The following is a 21,793-nucleotide window of genomic DNA, read 5'->3' on the forward strand; positions in this document are numbered from 1 at the left end:
TATAATGAAAAAACTTACCTACAATATCATTATTCAAAATCAACCATGTTAAAAATTTAAATATATTCTCTTCTAGTATTGGCTATTATTTACATACATGTAATCAAAATGTACATATGCACTGTATCCTTTATGCTCTTAATATTAGTCTATTACAAATGTCTCACAAACATCATTTTTACTGGATGCATAAAAGACTGTCTTCCACTTCTATAGCAACTTTGGTGTTAATAATTTAAGGTAGGCCAGGCACGATGGCTCACGCCTGTAATCTCAGCACTTTTGGAGACCGAGGCAGGTAGATCGCCTGAGGTCAGGAATTCAAGACCAGCCTGGCCAACATGGTGAAACCTCATCTCTAATAAAAATACAAAAAGTTAGCTAGGCATGGTGGCAAACACCTGTAATCCCAGCTACTCAGGAGGCTGAGGCAGGAGAATCGCTTGAACTTGGGAGGTAGAGGTTGCAGTGAGCCAAGATGGTGCCACCGTACTCCAGTCTGGGCAACAAGAGCAAAACTTCGTCTGAAAATGAAACAAAACAAAACAATGATTTAAGGTAATGCTGTCATTCTGAGTGGTTTAGAAAAGGGAAGCAAACTTTCCACTCTCTTCTTCTTTCCCTATCTCCTGTGCCCACAGTGAATGCCCCATTTTTGCACTTTCTGCAGTCTTCCCTGTGTTCCCTGGTACTTCTGTCTCTTTTTCTTTCTCTTCCCATGCCTCTTTGACTCCTGGCCCCTTTCTCTCGTTTGTCTCCTATTCATTTACCATAATGTAAGTTCTGTGAGGGCATCCTTATACCCTAATGTCTGTCTTACAGTAGGTACTAAAATATGCGTGTAAGGACAATGACATGTCAACCTGGAATATCCCATATAACTGGACTGTCTGGTTTATTGAAAGTTGAGTTGATGGGTGCAGCACACCAACATGGCACAAGTATACATATGTAGCAAACCTGCACGTTGTGCACATGTACCCTACAACTTAAAGTTTAATAATAATAAATAAATTAAAAAAAAAAAAAAGAAAAAAGAAAAAAAAAAAAATGAAAGTTAACTTCTAATGAAATGGCCAGGGTTAGTTTCCTGCCGAGGACTGTGGAACTCTCATCTACCCAGCGAAACTCATTTTTATCTACATTCTTGCATCCATAGTCTTACAGAGAGCAAACGCTTCAGTCATAAATCTACTTAGAAACCTGACCAGTAGCTGCAGTATTGGTAAATTTTCAGTGAGGCCATAAGAATGCATTTACAAAAAGTACAAAGTTAAGGTTGCTTGTGATGATTTTAGCTAATCAGCACAATTTTAGAAGGAAGCAGATACCTCTGCCCTTTCCCTCAAACTTCATATAGCTGTAAAATGTTAGATTTCCTGGGGAGTTACTCAACATAGAACCTTGGAGATTAATTTAGAGGCCAGATCCCCACAAGCATTTGTCTAGCCTTAGACTGAACACTTCTGTTGCCGGGAGCTTGCCATGTCTAGTGGGAATGGGTCTGGTCTGTAGTTGTCCTTGGATGGAAAAATTGTTAGCAGAGTCTTTTTTATGTGAAGATGAAAAGTGCCTCCCACAGAGTCAACAAAAAGGTTCTGGTATATGGAATTTTTTTAAGGAGGCTAAAGTATGAATAATTGGAAACTTTAGTAATTTGAGGCTTCTCTAATTCTTTGTAGTCAATCCATTTACCCCATCCCCTTTAATGCTAACATTATTTACTTGATTTTAGTTCTGTGAAGCTTTGGCTCTTATAAATGACACATCTACCCACGAGGATGGTTAAGCCTTAGAGCAACTTGTGGAAAGTTTTCATTCCTCAAAACAGGAATGAATAACAATGGCCTCAATATGACTAACATTATTAATGTATTTATACGGGTATATAATTACTAGAGTATCTAGAGAAGAAATTATGAAAATGATTTGCATATCCACTTCTTAAAATTTAGGGCAGGGAGGCCAAGGCGGGTGGATCACGAGGTCAGGAGATGAAGACCATCCTGGCTAACACGGTGAAACCCTATCTGTACTAACAATACAAAAAATTAGCCGGGCGTGGTGGCAGGCGCCTGTAGTCCCAGCTACTTGGGAGGCTGAGGCAGGAGAATCGCTTGAACCCGGGGGGCAGAGGCTGCAGTGAGCTGAGGTCACACCACTGTACTCCAGCCTGGGTGACAGAGCGAGACTCTGTCTCAAAAAAACCAAACCAAAACAAAACAAAACAAAACAAAACAAAACAAAACAAAACAAAACTCCTGTATCTCTCAAGCCTTGAAAATAGTATATTGGCTTCTTCATGATTTAAGCCATGGCTTTCTCATGCAACTCACTGCTCAATGCCGCTGGCATGCAAATATTCCAACTGGCCATGCTGCTCAGTTCCTTGCAATAGAACTGAATAAAAACTTAGATTAAAAGGTCAACTTTAAAATATGCCTAATAAATTCACTCACTAAAAGCTATCCCAACACCTTTCTACATCATTTCTCTCCATCTCATTATTCATGTAGGCTTCCCTGAATTTTAAGGAATGCCAAAAGAGCATAATGTGTGAAGCATTGGGGCCTAGGACATTTGTTTCATGAATAAGGAACTAAAGGTAGAGTGAAAGGTATTTCTTAAATAAATTATGTTGATATGGTGGAGAGAGGAGTATTAATGGGTGCTTATGTATTTTCTATAGCGCAAAAAAAGTAAAACTCACATATTATTCGAAGGAATCTCTTATTCTATGTCTTTCATACATTTGGTCCCATAGCTCTAATACTGGGAGGCTCATTACTTCAAAATGATTGGTTTTAAAATTTCCTAACCTATGACACTAAAATTTTGGGGGTTATTCAGCAAGTTGTGGTAGGACAAAGCATGAGAATTTCTATAAGGGAGGGGTGAGTAGAATGTCATAATATTACATAAAAAGCTTTCTCGTGCATTCTACAAATAGTTGCTGAGTAACCACATATGTTAATAAAAGTGATCCAAAGGTAGCTCTTTTGGAAGGAATGAGATCATGTCCTTTGCAGGGACCTGGATAGAGCTGGAAGCCATCATCCTCAGCAAACTAACACAGGAACAGAAAACCAAACATTGCATGTTCTCCCTCATAAGTGGGAGTTAACAGTGAGAACACATGACACAGAGAGGAGAACATCACACACCAGGGCCTGTTAGGCGGTGAGGGGCAATGGGAGGGAGACCATTAGGGCAATTACCTAATGCATGCGGGGCTTAAAGTCTAGATGACAGGTTGATGGGTGCAGCAAACCACCGTGGCACATGTATACCTATGTAACAAATCTGCACATTCTGCACATGTATCCCGAAACTTAAAGAATAACTATAAAATAATAATTCTAACTCAAACAAAAAAGAATTATTATAAAATAAGAATTCTAACTCAAAAATAAAACAAAAGATAACTTTTTTGGGAGGCCGAGGTAGGCAGATTGCTTGAACTTAGGAGTTCAGGACCAGCCTGGGGAACATGGAGAGACCCCATCTCTACAAAAAAATACAAAAAAAAATTAGCCAGGCATGGAGGCTAATGCCTGTAGTCCCAGCTACTTGGGAGACTGAGGCATGAGAATCACTTGAACCCAGGAGATGGATGTTGCAGTGAGCTGAGATCGCGCCACTGCACTCCAACCTGGGTGACCCCTGTCAAAAAAAAAAAAAAAAAAAAAAAGCCTATAATCCCAGCACTTTGGGAGGCTGGAGGCTAAGGCTGAGGTCAGCAGTTCGAGACCAGCCTGGCCAACATGATGAAACCCTGTCTCTACTAAAGATACAAAAACTAGCTGGGCATGGCAGCGGACGCCTGTAATCCCAGCTACTCAGGAGGCTAAGCCAGGAGAATCGCTTGAACCCCGGAGGTGGAGGTTGCAGTGAGCCGAGATCGCGCCATTGCAGCCTGACTGGGGGGGGGGGGCAAGTGCAAGACTTTGTCTCAAAAAAAAAAAAAAAAGAAAAAAAGAAAATGAGCTGGGTATGGTGTCAGGTGACTGTAATCCCAGCTACTAGGGAGGATGAGGCAGCAGAATTGCTTGAATCTGGGAGGCAGGGGTTGCACTGAGCCGAGATCCTGCCACTGCACTCCAGCCTGGGCAACAAGAGTGAGACTCTGTCTCAAAAAAACAAACAAACAAAAAAACTTTTTTGGATACATTTTTTGTTGCCTAAGTAATTTTCCAAAAGTGAGGTAACAGTGAAATTTATTTCTTTGAAAACACTGAATCCGAATCACAAATAATGAGATTTAGCATAGGGAATTCAGCTGCAGATAACAGAGCATTTCTTTGTTATGGTTTTAGACTCCTCAGGCTAATTTCATATGCAAGTTAAAGGTTTAATTTGTAGAACAAGTAAATGTAAACACAAGCAAAATATTCGAATTGAATGTCAAGGTCTCACAGTATTTGAAAATCACATGTACTCTTGTCTGGAATCCACCTCCACTCTTGACAGCCATGGTCATGCCTTGAACTTCCAAATCAAGAAATCACTCCAGCTACAAGATTTCTAACTCTGAAAATTTTCTCTTAACCTCTTACTTCTTCCATTTTTCCTGTTAAATGAAGTCAATTAAACACGTTCTTCACTTGCTGGGCATGGTGGCACGTGCCTGTAATCCTAGTTACTTTGGAGACTGAGGCAAGAGCATCCCTTGAGTCCAGGAGTTCGAATCCAACTGGGGCAACACAGGAAGAACCCGTATATTAAAAAAATAAAAAATAAATGTCCTCTTCGTATTTACTTTGACTCTTTTAGCTTACACTAATGTTCTAAGCCTATCTGATTACTTGCCTCCTGGCTTTCATGTTCCCTTAGCTAGCCATTTTGAGCAACTTAAAATTGCTTGGCCTCTTAATTTTGCTTTGTTACTAGCTGAATGTTTGGCCCTGGACCATGCCTTTAAGCCTGGCCTTGAACTTGGCACATCACTTTCTTCTTCAGATATGTGAACAAGGAAGGATACAACCAGATCTAACCAGACTAGGTTTAGGATATTTATCTTTCAGACTGAGGAACCCATTCAAGGGCAACATTAACAACATTAACATGAGGCTTCTTGACTTATGATGCGGTTACATCCCAATAAACCCATCCTAAGTTGAAAATACCGTAAGGCAAAAATGCACTTAATACACCTAACTACCAAACATCATAGCTTAGCCTAGCCTACCTTAAACGTGCTCAGGACACTTACATTGCCCTGCAGCTGGGCAAAATCATCTAACCCCTAACCTATCATAATGAAGTTATTATGAAGAATTTTACAACAAAAGTCAAAGTTCGAAGTAAGATTTCTACTGAATTCTAGCTTTTACACTATTGTAAAGTTGAAAAATCCTAAGTCACCCCATTGTGAGTCAGGGAATGTCTGTATCTACTTTAAATCTTGGTTAGTTAGGGAACAAGCAAAGAACAGAACAATAGTTGTCAGGGACTAGAGAAGCAGTACAGTATGCTCCTTCAGCACGGGTAGAAGTGGGGACTTTAGTTACTGCAGCAGTGGAGTAAATACTCACTGCTCACTTGCTACAGACAAGGCCCTACTCTAGGAATAGGAGATACAGCAGATGACAGTCAAGGACCTCAAGGGGTTCATATTCTAGTAGAAGGTTCATACTGTTTAATGGTTAAAAAAATTATGCCATTCAGATGAAACTCTGCTCTATTCTTGCCTAATTTTATTCTCATCATTTCCCATGTTTATTGTTCAAAAATATAATGGGCTATTAAATATTCACTAGACTTTAGGTTTTTTAAAAAAATAAATGTTATGGTATGATTTGCCATCCTACATTTATCAGTTCCTTTGACTATTAGTTAAAAACACTTTTCTACCTCTGGACTCTGTATACACCTCAGATTTCTTGGTTCTCGGGGACCAGCTATGGGTCCATTGTGAGAAATTTCCTACTTTTCAACTGTCGGCGATCTCAGGGCCTTGCTTACGTTTTTCAAGTTATTTGCAGGGATGTAGTTAGTTTTTATTTGTTGTGTAGAAAGTCCTTGCTTTTGGCGGTAGAATTAAGCACTTAAAGAACAATCCTTGGATCTATTTACTTCCCATGACCTGTGAAGAGGAGCGATGTTGCCAGGACCTCTTTCCTGGGTCATACCCAGAGCTGTTTTGTGCACGCTGTGAGCCTCCAGGGATGCCAACCCAATGGAGACTAATTGATCAAGGCTACCTGGAGAACTGTTTTGAGATAGATTCTGAGGCTCAGGCTGGGGCTCATCAGAAAAGAAAATTATGATTGATAAGTGAAATCTGCTGTGGGCAAGGAAGGGCAAACTTGTACTGTACACGCCAGGAATTTTCTAATCTGTACGTGACTCCCAAGAAAGGCTTGACCTTGTAGCTTCAATTTTAATCTCCGCAGGTATAAGGATAATTCATTTTATTTTGAACAGAATGCTCTAAAGACAATTTAAATAATCGAATACCCCTGCCCATTTCCTAAGAGAGTTGTGTTGATTGTTTTATTCCCAAATAGGATCACATTGAACCTGCTGTCATTGGTAGGTTATTCCTCTTAACACACATGTAAGAATAGAAACTATTATTAGTTTGGTGATAAAGGCAGTGAAACAAACACCAAGAACAGGAGTGGAAAAATGTTCTGTGTGTGACCTTGGTTAAATTATGAGCAAATAAGGTGAAATATCTCCACATATATTTTTGCTCAAATATACTAGTTTTAAATAATTTATTGAAATCATTTAAATTCTGAAACATATTTTAAAAATATTTTAATAATGGGATATCTTGATTCTTTGATGGGAAAGAGTTTTTAAAATTACACTCCTGTTGTCCTAGATTTATGGAAAAAAAATGAATGTTCAGTGCAAAACACTTGCCTATATACACACACACTTTTTAAAAAAGGTACTTTTATGCAGTTTGCTCTGCCCTTAGATGCTCTTTTTCCAATCTAGAATATATTTCTGGATGTTTTTCAATTAAGAATAAAATTATTGGAGTACACGCATGTTTTATTGTTTGCGTGTGTCTATGGACTGGGTTACAAGGTATACCAGATGTATTTCTAGTGGGCCACAGTAAATATAGTTTGAAAGTCACCATTCTGACCGTACGCCTCTCACACTGACAGAGCCTTAGAGGAGAGAAGAACAGTTTCTTGCTGCGTACTGACTTGGCATATATCATCAGTCGCATTCACGCCACATCTATGTGCTGCTTTATTTTCACAGTTCAAGTAAAGCTGTGGAAAAGTCTGAGCAGCACTAGTAGGCAAGATCTGCGCCAGACACGGAAGCATAACGCAAAATGCATTCCACACACATAGAAGCGTGACACAAAAGTGTGAGCATTTACCTGTATGAATGCCCCAGGCTGTGTCCACTTCTTTGCTCTGAGTGATTCTCACCCATGCCCCCCTCTAGCCCCAATTCCTCGAACCACACATATAACTTATTACATGTCATGGTCATGTGTGACTTCAACCAGGCTACCATAGCTGTAGCCATTTTCAGATTTTCCCTGCTTTCTAACAAGAAGTGAGATCATAGCATGTTTTCACTACTCAGTGATTTAGGTAGACTGATGACATTTGGGGGTGACAATAACTAAATTTATAAATGCTATAAATCTGACCCATAGAAAGAAGAAAGTGACTGGAGTCAGAAGGTCAAGGAGCACCTGTCACTTTCCCAGCAGGGCCCAACCTGCAGTCTCTTTTATGGCTACACGCTGCAGGTCAGGATCTGAACTGAACAGGAGTGAGAGAAGACGGACTTCCTGGGAGGCTCAGATAGTTCACTGGGTGTACCTGAGATCTCACCATCTGCAGCCTTATATTGTTATAAAAATAAGTGGATACTTCACTGCCACGGTGGGGTAGCACAGAAAGAGAAAGACACACTTAGGTAGTTTTAAGGAATGGGAAGGGGGGAAATATAGTTGTCCCTTGGTATCTGCAAGGACTGGTTCCAGGACAACCTCTCCAACCCCCAACCTGCAGATACCAAAATCCATGGATGGGATACTTAAGTCCCTGATATAAAATGATGTGGTATTTGCATATAACCTATGTACATCCTCCCGTGTATGTTACATCATCTTTAGATTACTTATAATCCCCAACACAATATAAATGCTAACAGCTGTTATACTGTATTGTTTAGGAAATAATGACAAGAAAAATGTCTGTATGTGTTCAGGACAGATGCAACCGTTCTTTTCTTTACAAATATTTTCAATCCATGATGGATTGACTGAATGTATGGATGTGGAACCCACTGATATGGAGGGCTGACTGTAATAAAACCAGCACCTAGTGCTGTATGAAAGGAAAGAAGGTTAGCACTTCCCTTGACAAGAATGGAAGAGGCCCTCGGGCCTGTCAACATGTGTATGGTTAAAACCAGCACCTAATTCCTCAGTAGCCTGGCAGGAACTGGGAATGGTGGCCTATGTTTTAAGAGAACTCCTTCTGTGGGCCCCCAATGGCTACAGCCTGATACTCAGGTGGTAGTGTGACATAAGCCTCAATGCTTTTTTTTAAATCCCCTGTCCCCCAGTATTTACTAAGGTTCAGGAAACTATATTCTTTTTTGATAAGTATCCATTTATTAACACTGGTAACATTTTCAGGACAAATAGAACATGCATTCTTTGGTAGTAAAATTTTAAAATCACAGATATACTTTTATATATTATGAATATATTTTGAGTAAGGAATATATAACTACTCTTCAGAAACTGAAGATGGAAACATGGCTGAGTCTCAACCTCCACTCAAGCAGAAAGTAACGACAAGTGCCGAAAATGCCACAGTCACGTGGGTCACTGCTTCTTTCATTCTCTACAGACAACGTGAGTCTCACACTGTCATAGCACCAAAAAGAAAACAGTTTCTGTCACTTTTCTTATAGCAACATAGGGATTTGTGTACATAAAACACATTGGACAGGTTCTCCTGCAATCATGATTTGTATGTCAACAGTTGGTTTCATAAAACATAGAGAAAGATGGAAAGAAGATAGAAGATGGTCTCTTTACAAAAGAAAGGTGAATACATTTTGATGCACCAGGTTGTTTAGGCTAAGTCAGTAACTGTGTGTATTATCAGCCCTATGATTGCTAAGTGTCAAAATTTAGAATTTCAGTGTGGGAAAGAACCTCAGACACCATCAGTCCAACCACTGCCATTTTACAGCTAACGAAAGGGGTCCAGAAACTTAGGTGAATATCAGACTAGGATGAGAACGCAGGCTTTGGAGTTAGGCTCCTTAGTGTATGGTGTTCATGTATCCCCATAGACAAACTCATTTTCTGGTAATGTGAGTACACTTCTGGTCTTTGAACCAACAGTTTTTCAGTCTAAGCTATGTCAGAAACAAATTTGATATTTATGCTTGTTTCCTCTGCACAGCTTTTTCCACCTAGGTTGTGATGTTGGGGGGGGTTAATGTGTAAGTAGGGCTCCATGAATCATCATTTATCTTTCACATCATTTCTCTTTGCTTATAATAACTACCTATTTTTAAATTTGACAATTAGGTCAGTGATTCCTGATTTATTTAAAAAAGACAATACCAAAGACAGTAATAAGGTCAGAGTGACCTGGTGCACTTATAACACCCCAATCTGAAAGGAATTTTTTTTCAGTAGAAAATAATATATATCTTATACAGAAAACTAATACTAAAAGGTACTCAGAGGTAGCCCTTGTTGTTAGACATTTAAGGATGTTCTAGACTCCCAAGAGGAACCTCAACAATGATCTCTACTTCAAATTAAAAACAATTTTCTAGGATAAATGGAATGATTAATAACATAAGAAGAATAATCAGTACTGAATTGTATAGTGGAATGATTCCCATTAGGTTCCAACCAAATGTAATGGAACTTATTTGCTTTCTTAGCATGTATCTTTCCCACTACTATAAAATTGAGATCTGCCATTTATGTTACCTGTATTATTTAAACACTAACATCTTTAAACCCAGTGGGCTTCCCCTAGAGAGGTTTAGATTCCTGCAAACCCAGGTGAATCGTTCTTATTGAGCAATGAACCGTTGAGAAATGAGATAAGGTAGAGGCACATTTATGGATGCCAGTCGACAGGTTAGTTTTTGATGGCCATGGTCCAGAGGAGTGGGTGGTCAGTTTCCACAGTCACAACACCAGACCCGTCATAGGTATTGGAAGTACTGACCAATGTTCCAAAAGCAAGCACATCATTTTCTGTAAGAAAATAAGGGAAAAAAATTAGTAACTATTTCTTTTTCTTCCTCCAGTGTAGATTAACTTTGTCACTTACCAAAAAGCAAGTAAGCACACACTTTGATAAAAAATATATAAATGGGGAATAGGTGAAATATATGATGTATGGCTTTAAAATGGGAAATTTCTATAACTTGCTGTAAACATTCTTCCTGGAAGTGGTTATTGGCCACTTTGGGTTATATATCATTCTCAATATTAAATTTTATTAGAATCTTTTCTTTTCCTTTAATAATTACAAAACCAAAACCTGTATTTGTAATGTGCTACTTCCTTCCTTCCCTGGGTACAATTTTAGTTTCTCTTGATAATTCAGAATTAAAATTTAATATAAGTTATTATACTCTATAAAGATGTAGTTTTAGCTTCAAGTAGAAATGATATGAGACAGATAGAAAATTACCTAAAAAATGCATGTGATTTTGGTCATTGTTTTCTCATAAAGTAAGAAAAGCCAAAGCGAATACAGCTTACATTCTGTAAAAATTAATAGAAACTCAAAGGTCAAAGCCGACTTTCAAATGTGTAATCTTGAGCAAGTCACTTAAGCTCAGCTATAAAGTGAGGGCAAGAGATGGTAAGATAATCCTTTAACCTACTTATCAAAGTAAAAGGTTTATGAATTAAGATTAGAATTTATATATTTCATAAATATATACATATACATATTTTTTATTCTCTAACAAGTTAATGCCTAGGCACAGATTGGTAACTTCACATCTCTTTGCTGATACAGGAGCAATTCACTTCATCAACATGACTCTAAACTCACAACTGTCCTATAAGCTTGGTAACCAATATTATTTTCTTTACCAAAATTCAGAGAGAAAAATAAACAAATGTTATGGAGCCCAAACTATCAGAGTCAGAAGAGGGTCCTTTGCCTTCAAATAAAACCTATGAAGTTATACACACTGCTTTGGGGGAAATCAATCAATTACAATGCTCACTTCCCACTAGAGGGAGCCTCCTATCTTTCTGAGGAAATCTTGAAAAGGCGATTTAAAAATTCAGGAAAGGTACTGCAAGATAATCTATTGTCAGTATTACCAGTTCACACAGCTTATTTCTTAAAACTCAAATTATTTTTCATAGTTGTTAATGTTTTTACTAATGCAAACACAAAAGTAAAACTACACAGTAATACAGAGTGAATCTCATGTGAATATTGCCCTGATATGAACTTCAATATAAGAAGCTCTTAACTCTTGAGTCATTTAGGACTTCTGTGAGATGATGTTTCTGAACAGTGGTGATATACACAAAAATATGTATTGATCTAGACACTGTTAAACATAGTTGGTAGATCAGGGTGGTGATCTTTGAGGGATTCACAGCAAAGTCAATTGAAATCTCTACCTCTCTTGAATGGTGGTCTTCCCTGGAACTGGGTGCTTACCAAGTACTTTCTGAGACCTATCCCAGGCCTAGGGTTTCAAGGTTTTCCCAACAGCCAAGAGGGAAGGAGTAAGGGAGCACTTTACACCACTTTATGGTGAAGGCAATTTAGAGTGCTTCAGCAGGCCTGCCGCCTTTAAAGTGGAAACTCCCTTGTGAAGACCCATGCATGCACAACCCACTTGAATTTGACACATACATTATATGATTCAAGAAACTCAATTAAAATCCTAGTTTTTACTTAGGCCCAAAGAACAGGAGTACAAAATTGTGCTTCAAGTTTATAGCTGCATATAAATTCTTTTCTGATTTTTGAAGCTAGACTATGGATTTCAGAATTTCAGAGGTAGCTACCCAGATTATACATAGTGGGTTTGCTAAGACACTGTTGTAACCTAATTAATTTTCAAATGGGAAAATAATCAAAGTGGTTGTATTTGGGCATAAGACGATGCAATTTTTTTTTGGAAAGAAACATTTATTTGAGTTAAGCAAGGCCACTGTTAGCCATACTTGTAAATTATGTTTTTATTTTATTTTATAGTATTTAAACTTCCAACAAGACCAGTTATGTTACAATTAATTAAAGATAATAATTGGTTTGGATTATCTCTAACTTTATAGAAAGTACAATAAAAATGGTAGAAAACTAAGATGAGTAAGTTGAGAGACAAAGTCATGAATTTTAATTTACTACGTCATTACGATTATTTTGGAATATATTTTCTTCAAGTCACAGAATCATTTTTGGACAAAACCTTAAAGTGTCCCTTAGAAAAATAAAAAAAAAAATTTAAGAAAAACATTTGGAATTATGACGAATTTCCTCCACCCCAAATATCTGAAGGCCAATCATGACGTAAGTACATGAAACTAGTAAAGAGACAGCTGCGTACAGATAGCAGAAAAACAAATCACCTCTTCATTTCTACCCTAGAGGATTTGATCAACACTTTAGCTGGCTTAACTATAGAAAGTCCGATTTGGATTTTTTCCCGCATTGTTTGCAGAGTGGACTATAGCCAACCATAGTTGCTCAAAGACAACCAGTCATCAGATCAAGTCCCGTTTTTAACAAAAGGCAAAAATAAAAGTTATGGATCTATGTGTAAGCTTATAAGCAACCATACTTTGTGTGATAAGCACATTAACATAGATTTTACAATTTTCATCCATTATCTCAGGCTGTTTCCTTTCCCAAAGGTAAGGATGAGAATTAGCACTCTGTGTTCTATTGTTTTCAGTGATGTCCTCCCAGCTTTTCTCTAAAGCTGGAAAGACAGGGGACTACAAAGCAAGAGCTGGCAAATTGGTGGAAACCAATTATTCAACCCTTTTCAGTTAGTGGGGCCATTTGTCCCTGGTTTCCTGCCCATCTTTCCTCCACAAGGTACATTAGTGAACTGTGGCTCCTTGGTTGGAGCTGGAAGCGTGAAGGAGTCCTCTGCAAGGCCTCGGATGCTTTTGGCACTGAAAAACAACAGTGGGAGGCATTCATTCTCTGTGCAGCTGCATGACTTTTCTGCTCACGTGCTTTTATAGAAAAGGCATCTCTCTATCAAAGAGCATGACTCCATCATGATGAAGTTAATAAGTTAGACCTAGGTTCAAACCCCAGCTCTACCATTCACCAGCTTTACAAACTCAGTTATATAAACTCTTTGGCCTTGTGTCATCAACAGTAAAAATGTAGAAAATATCTACTTCACAGGGAAGTTGTATGGATTATGTGGCCAATCTTACATATGATACATATTCAAGAAATTTCCATCTTCTTTGCTTTCTCCTGTTATCCTGCCGATAAAATAGATCAGGTTTGTCTTTTAAAGTTAACAAAAAGAGAGATGTCATGAGCTGAACAATTAGCAAAGGCCTGAATTCAGGTGATTAGTTTATAGCCAGCTGAGAAGTAGAATGAGGTATACTCATAACTTTTCCAGGCTAGCTTTTGTGAAATACTTAACATCATTTCAGGTGATTCCTTGGCCTGGATATACGTATGCATTTATTTAATAGATATTAAAGTCTCATTCTGTGCCAGGCACTAGGGTTTAAGGATGAGTTTCTCTGCCCTCACTAAAATGAGGACTCACATTTTAGTAAAAGAGAAAGATATACAATCAAACCCAGTAGACAGGAGAGAAGCATGAGGCAGCCCAAGGAGGGCAGAGGTGCCTTCCTGGCAGCCAAGATGGGTTGTGTATTCAAGAGGGAAGTTAAGCCTTTGACAGTTGGGGGGCTACTGGCATCCCTAGAGGCCCGCCCACTGGCCTGGCTTCCCAAGAATCTGTAGATTGACACTGGTTCTTTTGTAAAAATAAATAAATTATTTAAAAAGGCAATGGAAACATTTCTAAAATCAATAAATCCTGAGGGAAAAATGGAGTGAACTAGCTTTGCCTGGGAGGTGCTATTTGAGATGGGCATAATCCTCATTCATTCAAGATGTGATCTGAGTCCTTACAGTACACCAGGCACTCAGAGCATAGCCGGGATTTAACTTCCATTTAGAGATGAGGAAAATGAAGCTCAGAGAGGCTAAAATCACAGGCTATGATGATAATAAAAGTTGTCAGACACTAACAAGTTAGTAAGGGAGGTTAAGGCGATTCTTTGAAGAGCTCTGAAGAAGAGACCTGCTGCTGGTCTGTTTTCCTGAAGTACAGAGCTGTCTTTCGGCAGCCTGACAGAGACTTAAGAAGATGTGTTAGTGACAGCCTAAAAATCACTCTAAGACTTAATGAATACTTTACATCTCATATAGACAAATGCTTAATGAACCCATTATGATGAATCTTAAGGCTCCCTACTATTCTGGAACATTAGGTTAAGTTCTGAGAGTTAAGTTAGACATATTAGACATCACTAACTATTTAAGGCATAATGGGATCACTGTCTACACTCACCATTTACTTTCTGAGGATTCTTAGCCCATTTGGAGAAATGGCAACACATTAAGAAAATATGACTCAGATTTCATTACCAGGAAAAGAAAACTATACTGTCTGTAACATCAGTTCACTATTATAGGTCTTTGCCATTTTAATTTTTGACAAATATATTTTTTAAAAAGGTCCTTTACGTACACACGAGGCAAAATATTATATTTTAAAAATTGCTAATTTATACTGTAAAATATGAATTCTGGGAAATGTTATTAATGAATTTGTTTTTTATAAAATGGCATTTATACTTATGGCTGCTCATGAAAATTTTCAAAAATAAAATCGATATGTTGTGTTTTCACTTTCTTGAAGTCAAGAATTCAAAGTAGTCCTAATGTAAAGCTGTTGAGTACATGCCTTTTGTGTACTTATATTTCTATTAGAATCTCAGGAAATACAAGTTTGAGACCATCTATAAAATAAATATATTTATTTATCTCAGCACTGCCAAATAAAAATAAGTAATCCACAAATCTAAATTTTCTAATAGCCACCTTAAAAAAGTAAAAATGGGAAAAATGTTAATATCTTTTTTATTTAGCCCAATATACCCCAAATCATTTTAACATCATCGATACATAAAAATTGAGGTCTTTTACATTCTTTTTCATACTAAGTCTCTGAAATCCATTTACAGCATGTCTCAACTTGGACAAGGCTCATTTTAAGTACTCAATGGCCACACATAGCTAGTGGTTACTATATGGATTGAACAGTGCAGTTCTAGGTTATTGAAGCAGGAACTATATGGTTCAATTATCTGCTTTTTTCAGAGGAACATTATTTTTTGGTTTGATTATACAGATACAAATTTTCATTTCATATATAGATATACAGTCACAGAGTCCTAGGTTATAAAGAGAACATTAAATTCAAAGGGAGCACATAATATCATTTCGAGTGATTTAAACATGATGTGAGTGGATCAACAAACACTTAAATACTTCACATGTGCTCAGCAGTAAGACAGACTCAGTCCTCTGCCTTTCAACTTGAGGGCTGAGAACTATCTAGCAGGAACTGTAGAAAGGACAACCAAAAATCCCAAATCCAAGCAAACCTAGTTTAAAATTACCAAGAGAATATATATTACATTCTATAAGGTATAGAATAAATAGATGCCTGCCTGGACATGTGGCAAATAATCTTCCTTTTTTTTTTTTTTTTTTGAAGGGGGAAGGAGTTACTTATTTTATTTTATTTATTCATTTATTTCCATAGGTTTTTGGAGAACAGGTGGTGTTTGGTTACATAAGTTCTTTAGTAGTGATCTGTGAGATTTTGGTGCACCCATCACCCAAGCAATGTACACTGTGGCCAATTTGTAGTCTTTTATCCCTCACCCACCTCCCACCCTCCACCCTTTCCCCCAAGACCCTCAAGTCCCCAAAGTCCACTGTATCATTCTTACGCCTTTGTATCCTCATAGCTTGGCTCCCACTTATAAGTGAGAACATCTGATGTTTGGTTTTCCATTTCTGAGTTACTTCACTTAGAATAATGATCTGCAATTCCACTACTGGGTATCTACTCAGAGGAAAAGAAGTCATTATACAAAAAAATACCTATAATCTTCTAATTGTACTTGCAAATAATCTTCTAATTTTTCTTGTAATTACAAATAATCTTCTAATTGTACTCCTTTCTCCCAATTATTACTTTCTCTTCCCACTCCTCTAACCCTTGTGAAGGAATAACGGGTGAACCTTAATTGCCTATAATGAAACGTTCAAAACAAAGCAAACACAGTCCCTCTTCCTGGCCCAAATATCCTGGCATGGCACTTAAGGCCCTTTGTCATCTGGCTACTTCCTACCTGCTTGCCAGCCACTCTCTGCTACTTGCTATTCCTTGAATAGATCAGGAATTTCCTGCTTCTATGAAAATTTTTGACATGTTCCCTCCAGGAACAAATTGACTTTTCTCTGCATATTTCATCCTTCAAGTCTAAACTCAATGTCACTTTCTACCCTGTACCACTCTTTGATTCTCCAACTGCTACAGGCCAAATTAAAAATTCTCTTTTCTATTTACAAATGACTTGATTGCTTCCCTGGAACACACTTTGTATTTAAAGCTGACTATTTAGATGCCTTGTCTCAACCAGGCAAAGTACAGAGTGAGCTTGAAACATCTTGTTCCAGAAAGCAAGCGAGTACTCAAAAACAGATGTAGACCTGTCAAAAGGATACAAGGACTGGAACTAATTGGGGGCATTAGAAAAGAATCCTGAGACAGAGGCATTATAATATATTGAATAATGAATTGCCAAAAGCAGGTGGAGAGAAGAAAACCTATTCTTTACAGAAGAATGCCAATTACTAAAGGAAGGAATGGCAGAATTAGAGAATTAGAAAGGCACCATTTGCAGCCACCAATGTTTAGGCAAGAACCATCAATGGATGGATGCTAAAACTACTGGGTAAAATGTGGAGGAGAAGGATAGAACCCAGTTCCAATGTAGTACTCCACGTATTGCTTTTAATTTCAAAAGAAAAAAAGGTAGCAGAGAGATCTCATGAGTCCAATCTTAGCTAAATGATCAACCTTAGCATCACCAATAAAAGGTCATACTGATATCATGTGCCTCCTGCTATGATGCTAGGGATGAATACAACATCACCCATTAATACTTTTGGCCAAAAATGCCTGACCTGAATTGAATCATGGGGAAACCATAGACAAATGCAGAATGCGGGGCAGATGACAGGTTAGTGGGCCTGAACTCTTAAAAGCTGTCAGTGTCATGAAAGACCAAAAAAGTGAAGGGACTTTTCTAGATTAAAACAGACTAAACAGATATGACAACTAAATACATGTTTTTTTAGTAGACTCCAGATTTTAAAAAGTCATAAAGAGCACTACTGGGACACTTGGAGAGTAAGAATATGGACTGTACACTAATATTCCATCAATGTTACATTTTGGGATTAGATAATACCACTGTAGTTATGCAGGAGAATGACCTCATTCCTAGGAGATACAAGCTGGAGAATTTTAGGTGTTTATTATTATCATGTCTCCAACTTATTTTCAAATAGTTTAGAATGTAATGCACATACACTCATACTCTCATATTATATTGTTTAGAGATTTGTCCCTGCCCAAATCTCATGTTGAATTGTAATCTCTGATGCTGGAGGAAGGGCCCGGTGGGAGGTTTTTGGGTTATGAGGGTGGATCCCTCGTGGCTTGGTGCTGTCTTTGAGATAGTGAGTTCTCTCAAGATCTGGTCATTTAAAAGTGCATGGCACCTTCCCCACAATCTCTCTCTTGCTCCTGATTTCCCTATGGGGAGTGCCTGCTCCTGCCTTGCCTTCTGCCATGAGGAAAAGTTTCCCAGGGGTAAGTCCAATTCAACCTCTTTTCTTTACAAATTACCCAGTCTCTTAGCAATGCAAGAATGGCCTAGTAACACATACAAAGAAATAAATGCAAATGTAGAAAAAAATGTTAGCACTTGGTGAATCTAAGTGAAAGGTATACAGATTTTGCTATACTGTCCCTTCAGTTTTTCTGCAGGTTTGAAGTTATTCAATATTAAAATTCCACATTACAATCTGGGGAAAAAATTTGGGCAGAAAGGCTAGCAACTTATGAAGGGAAGTGTTTCCCTCTTGGTTTACCCTTGGTTTCCCTGAAAGCTGAAGTAATGCCATCGCAAAGCATTAAGAAATGTTCATTGATTTAAAGTGCATCAAAATAAATCCAAGTTGGAAAAAAAAAATGTGCCAAATTCAGGAAGAAATTATCTAGTCTATGATATATCTGCATTGCAACTTCTTGGAAAAGCATAGAGAGAGATGCTGAGCACACAGCCTGTGTGTGGTGAGGACCCTTCCTTTGTCAACTCATTGAAGCTCACCAAGGACAGCCTTTACTTCCACTCATTGATGCAGGAGGCCCTGGAAATTAACGTGCAGTGTCTACCAGAACTTCTTAGTGCTTGTGAAAATGATAAGAGTGAGGCTTATTGTTATGCATGTCTCTGGTAACAAGCCATCAGCTGTGCTTTCTTTTTGGGCCTTATCTCTCAAAACCCTGATCTGCTAAGACTCCTCCCAAGGTGAACACTCATCACCTCCCTCTCCTGACAACTAATCCTTCCTTGAACTCAAATGTCCAAGGAAGGGCTATTATAATTCTGTTTGAAACTGGCTGCATTTATCTTCATCTCTCTTGGAAGTCACATTTCCCTTGCCCTTGGATGAGGGCTGGAAGGCATTAGAAAGCTTCTGATGTTCAATTATTCTTCCTTCTCCGCATTTTCTGTGTTATGACTCAGCCTGTTGATCGAAAAACAATTAGACCAGGAAAATGCTGCTGCTTGGAGGAGTCAAAACTAATCATGCCAGCTAGAAAATGTTTACAAAGATCATCACTTTCAAATATTTAGCCCTTTCTAAAATAAACAAAATCGTTATTTTTATTTGTTAAAGAGAATTCCCTACTGTATTATGTCATCAGCATGTTCTACTCATAAAACGCCCCATGTTCCAGTTAAAGAGTCAATCAGAGCTGCTTTAAGAAAAAAGAGAAGCTTACTGGGCTTATAAAATGAGAACCACAGTCCAAATCCACAAACTGTGACCTATTTGCATTAATTATTAGTGGTAAAGTGAATGATCTGTGTAGAACTCCGTGAAAATTTTCAGTGTGGAAAGTCAGTATCACATTTAAACGTGTGTTCAAAGAAGAGAAAGGCTGTCCGCAGGCTGTTCTGAACTGATTTACTTTGCTCTGTCGCCTTCAAATCCTGTGTCTTGGTGTTGCCTCCTGTGGACACTGGCCTGCCCCCAAACCATTCCACAGGGGTGAGAATTATGACCTGCAGATGCCAAAGATGACTGAGTCACAGTCATCCGCATCTGTTGCTGCCCGGCTGTAGAGCAAGGCAAGTCATTTTGTACTGGTGGGCCTTGGTGCCATCCCTGAAAACAGAGACTTGAACTTTTCACTGTCATATTTTGACTTCTGTTAAAAGTCCCTCAGGTGACCTCAGCATCCATATGTAAAATGCCAATAACACCTGTCCCCAGTTATCTCTAATACTGCTATTGTGAAGATGAATGAGTTAAAGTCTGTGAAGAGCTTTGACTTCTCCAGGAAAGTGTTGAAAATGTGTTGTATTATTATCATCATTTCATCTGCACTAAGGAAGCTTTAAAGTGGCATTTGCTTCTATCCTTCAAATGTCAACGGAGATTATTACAAGTACATCGAACAAACAGAAATGGCATAGAAAAGTGAAGAAAGAGAGGATCATGTGCGGTAGCACAGTGTGATTACTTAACATCAATCTCAAACCTGCAGGTGGTATCTATACAAATAAGCTAAAGAGACATAATCCATGCCCTTTTAGAATTTACCAGTCAAGAGAGTCTCTGCGAATCTGCTGTGATTCCGGGGGCTGCCAGATTTGCAAGTCGTTCACTGCTCAATAGAACTCTTTCAAATTTAATTCAGCTGAAGTTTTACTTTTATCAGATGGTGTCAGAGCGGGATCTAAAGTGGAGCTTCTACCGACCCCCAGCAGCACTGAGTGAACACTGCAAGGTACCTGCAGGACCCACTGTGTCCACTGATCTCTCATAGCCGCTGGGGATCATGGGTAAGCTCCCTCTTGGATTTCCGAGCTCCACTGATCTCTCACAGCCACTGGGGATCATGGGTAAGCTCCCTCTTGGATTTCCGAGCTCCACTGACCTCTCACAGCCACTGGGGATCATGGGTAAGCTCCCCCTTGGATTTCCAAGCTCCACTGATCTCTCACAGCCACTGGGGATCATGCGTAAGCTCCCCTTTGGATTTTGGAGCTCCACTGATCTCTCACAGCCGCTGGGGATCATGGGCAAGCTCCCTCTTGGATTTCCAAGCTCCACTGATCTCTCACAGCCGCTGGGGATCATGGGTAAGCTCCCTCTTGGATTTCCAAGCTCCACTGATCTCTCACAGCCGCTGGGGATCATGGGCAAGCTCCCTCTTGGATTTCCGAGCTCCACAGATTTGTGTTTTGAGCTCTCTGAGTTTCTTTGAGCAAATTTCTGATCCAAACTGGGTTTGGAGTCGTGACAGAAACTGGCCTGGGTCCAGGAATGGATTTGATCTGGGAATTAACTGGCTTGGATCCAGTTAGAGGCCTCTTACATTTGGCTGGGTCAGAAAGGAACTGGTAGTAAGCAATAATATTGTAGGAGTTATAAAATGTGACTTTTGAAAAATCAGATTTTTGTGTTATACCCCTTTGTTTCATTTTTCTTACACTTAGGAACAAAAATCACTGGCTAAGTTAATCAAGAGAACCTGAGCGTAAGGCCAATACTTTAGGTAAAAATGGGATCCTTAGTTTCTGGAAAACCAAGTTCTTTCTGGCTTATACTTTAGGCCTGGGAGGCAGTGAAGTCTTACAGAAACAGCAAAATCTTACTAAAGATAACCTACACTGGAATGTTCCGAATGAACAACAATGCATTTGAAGTACATTTTAAAAACAAGGGCTCTCAGTAAAGTCCCTTTTGTCTAAGAACGGGTTTGGCACTACAACATGTCAACTGCTATTCTCTTTGGAATAATTTGCCTTGCACTCTTTGCTGACAACTGTGGGTGACAGAATTAGGCATGTACAGGATAGTGGGACATGGGGAGCTTTTTCCTCCCTAAAAGGGGAAACTTGAGAGATGATGGGACTGCGGGAAAAGGTCCCTTCACTACCTAGAAGCAGCCACTTGAACTTTTTTTTCAGTGTCGTGGCAATGGGTGCGTCTTTCTCTGGCCTCCCTAATCATTTCGCCTTCCCCACCCTGCCTCAGGCAATGCTTGTCTCTCTCTCTCCTTTCCCTTTCTTATCTTTTCTATTATTCAGGGAAACCATCTTGCCCAGAGACCACAGGTTGAAACTCCTGGTCGGATTAACAATGATGGAAACCAACCAGGGGCAAATTTGAGCCTTGCCAGTTTGATATTGGGTGCTAATCAGAGTAGCGAACATCTATGTTTTTGTCACACATAGTTTACTCTGGCCAGAACAGAAAAAGATAATTTTCCTTTCTGATGTGGCTTTGCCCCAGCGCAATGGTGTGCCAAGCTCAGTCACGAGGGCCGCTCAGGGAAAGAGAACCCAGAAGCCTGGCATGCTGGCAAAAGGATAAGAATTTCTTACCAGTCAGATTTCTGGTTTCTCTCTCTC

At 38.9% G+C, this 21,793-nt stretch overlaps 1 protein-coding gene and 1 pseudogene across 1 annotated transcript in view; one reads left to right on the plus strand and one right to left on the minus strand.

The window, feature by feature from the left end:
* Window positions 1-8,312: 8,312 nt before the first annotated feature.
* Window positions 8,313-8,457, plus strand: LOC119621638 (U6atac minor spliceosomal RNA; annotated as a pseudogene).
* A 125-nt stretch (window positions 8,458-8,582) lies between these two features.
* The window catches only part of TPK1 (thiamin pyrophosphokinase 1), a 382,381-nt gene continuing 369,170 nt past the window's right edge, over window positions 8,583-21,793 (minus strand). Inside the window, exon 9 of the mRNA XM_073009463.1 lies at window positions 8,583-10,225. Coding sequence (XP_072865564.1) covers window positions 10,107-10,225 — 119 coding nt within the window. The 3' untranslated portion in view covers window positions 8,583-10,106. The remainder of the gene's footprint in view (window positions 10,226-21,793) is intronic.

The sequence above is a fragment of the Chlorocebus sabaeus genome, chromosome 21, assembly GCF_047675955.1.
Source record: "Chlorocebus sabaeus isolate Y175 chromosome 21, mChlSab1.0.hap1, whole genome shotgun sequence".
NCBI classification, from domain to species: Eukaryota; Metazoa; Chordata; class Mammalia; order Primates; family Cercopithecidae; genus Chlorocebus; species Chlorocebus sabaeus.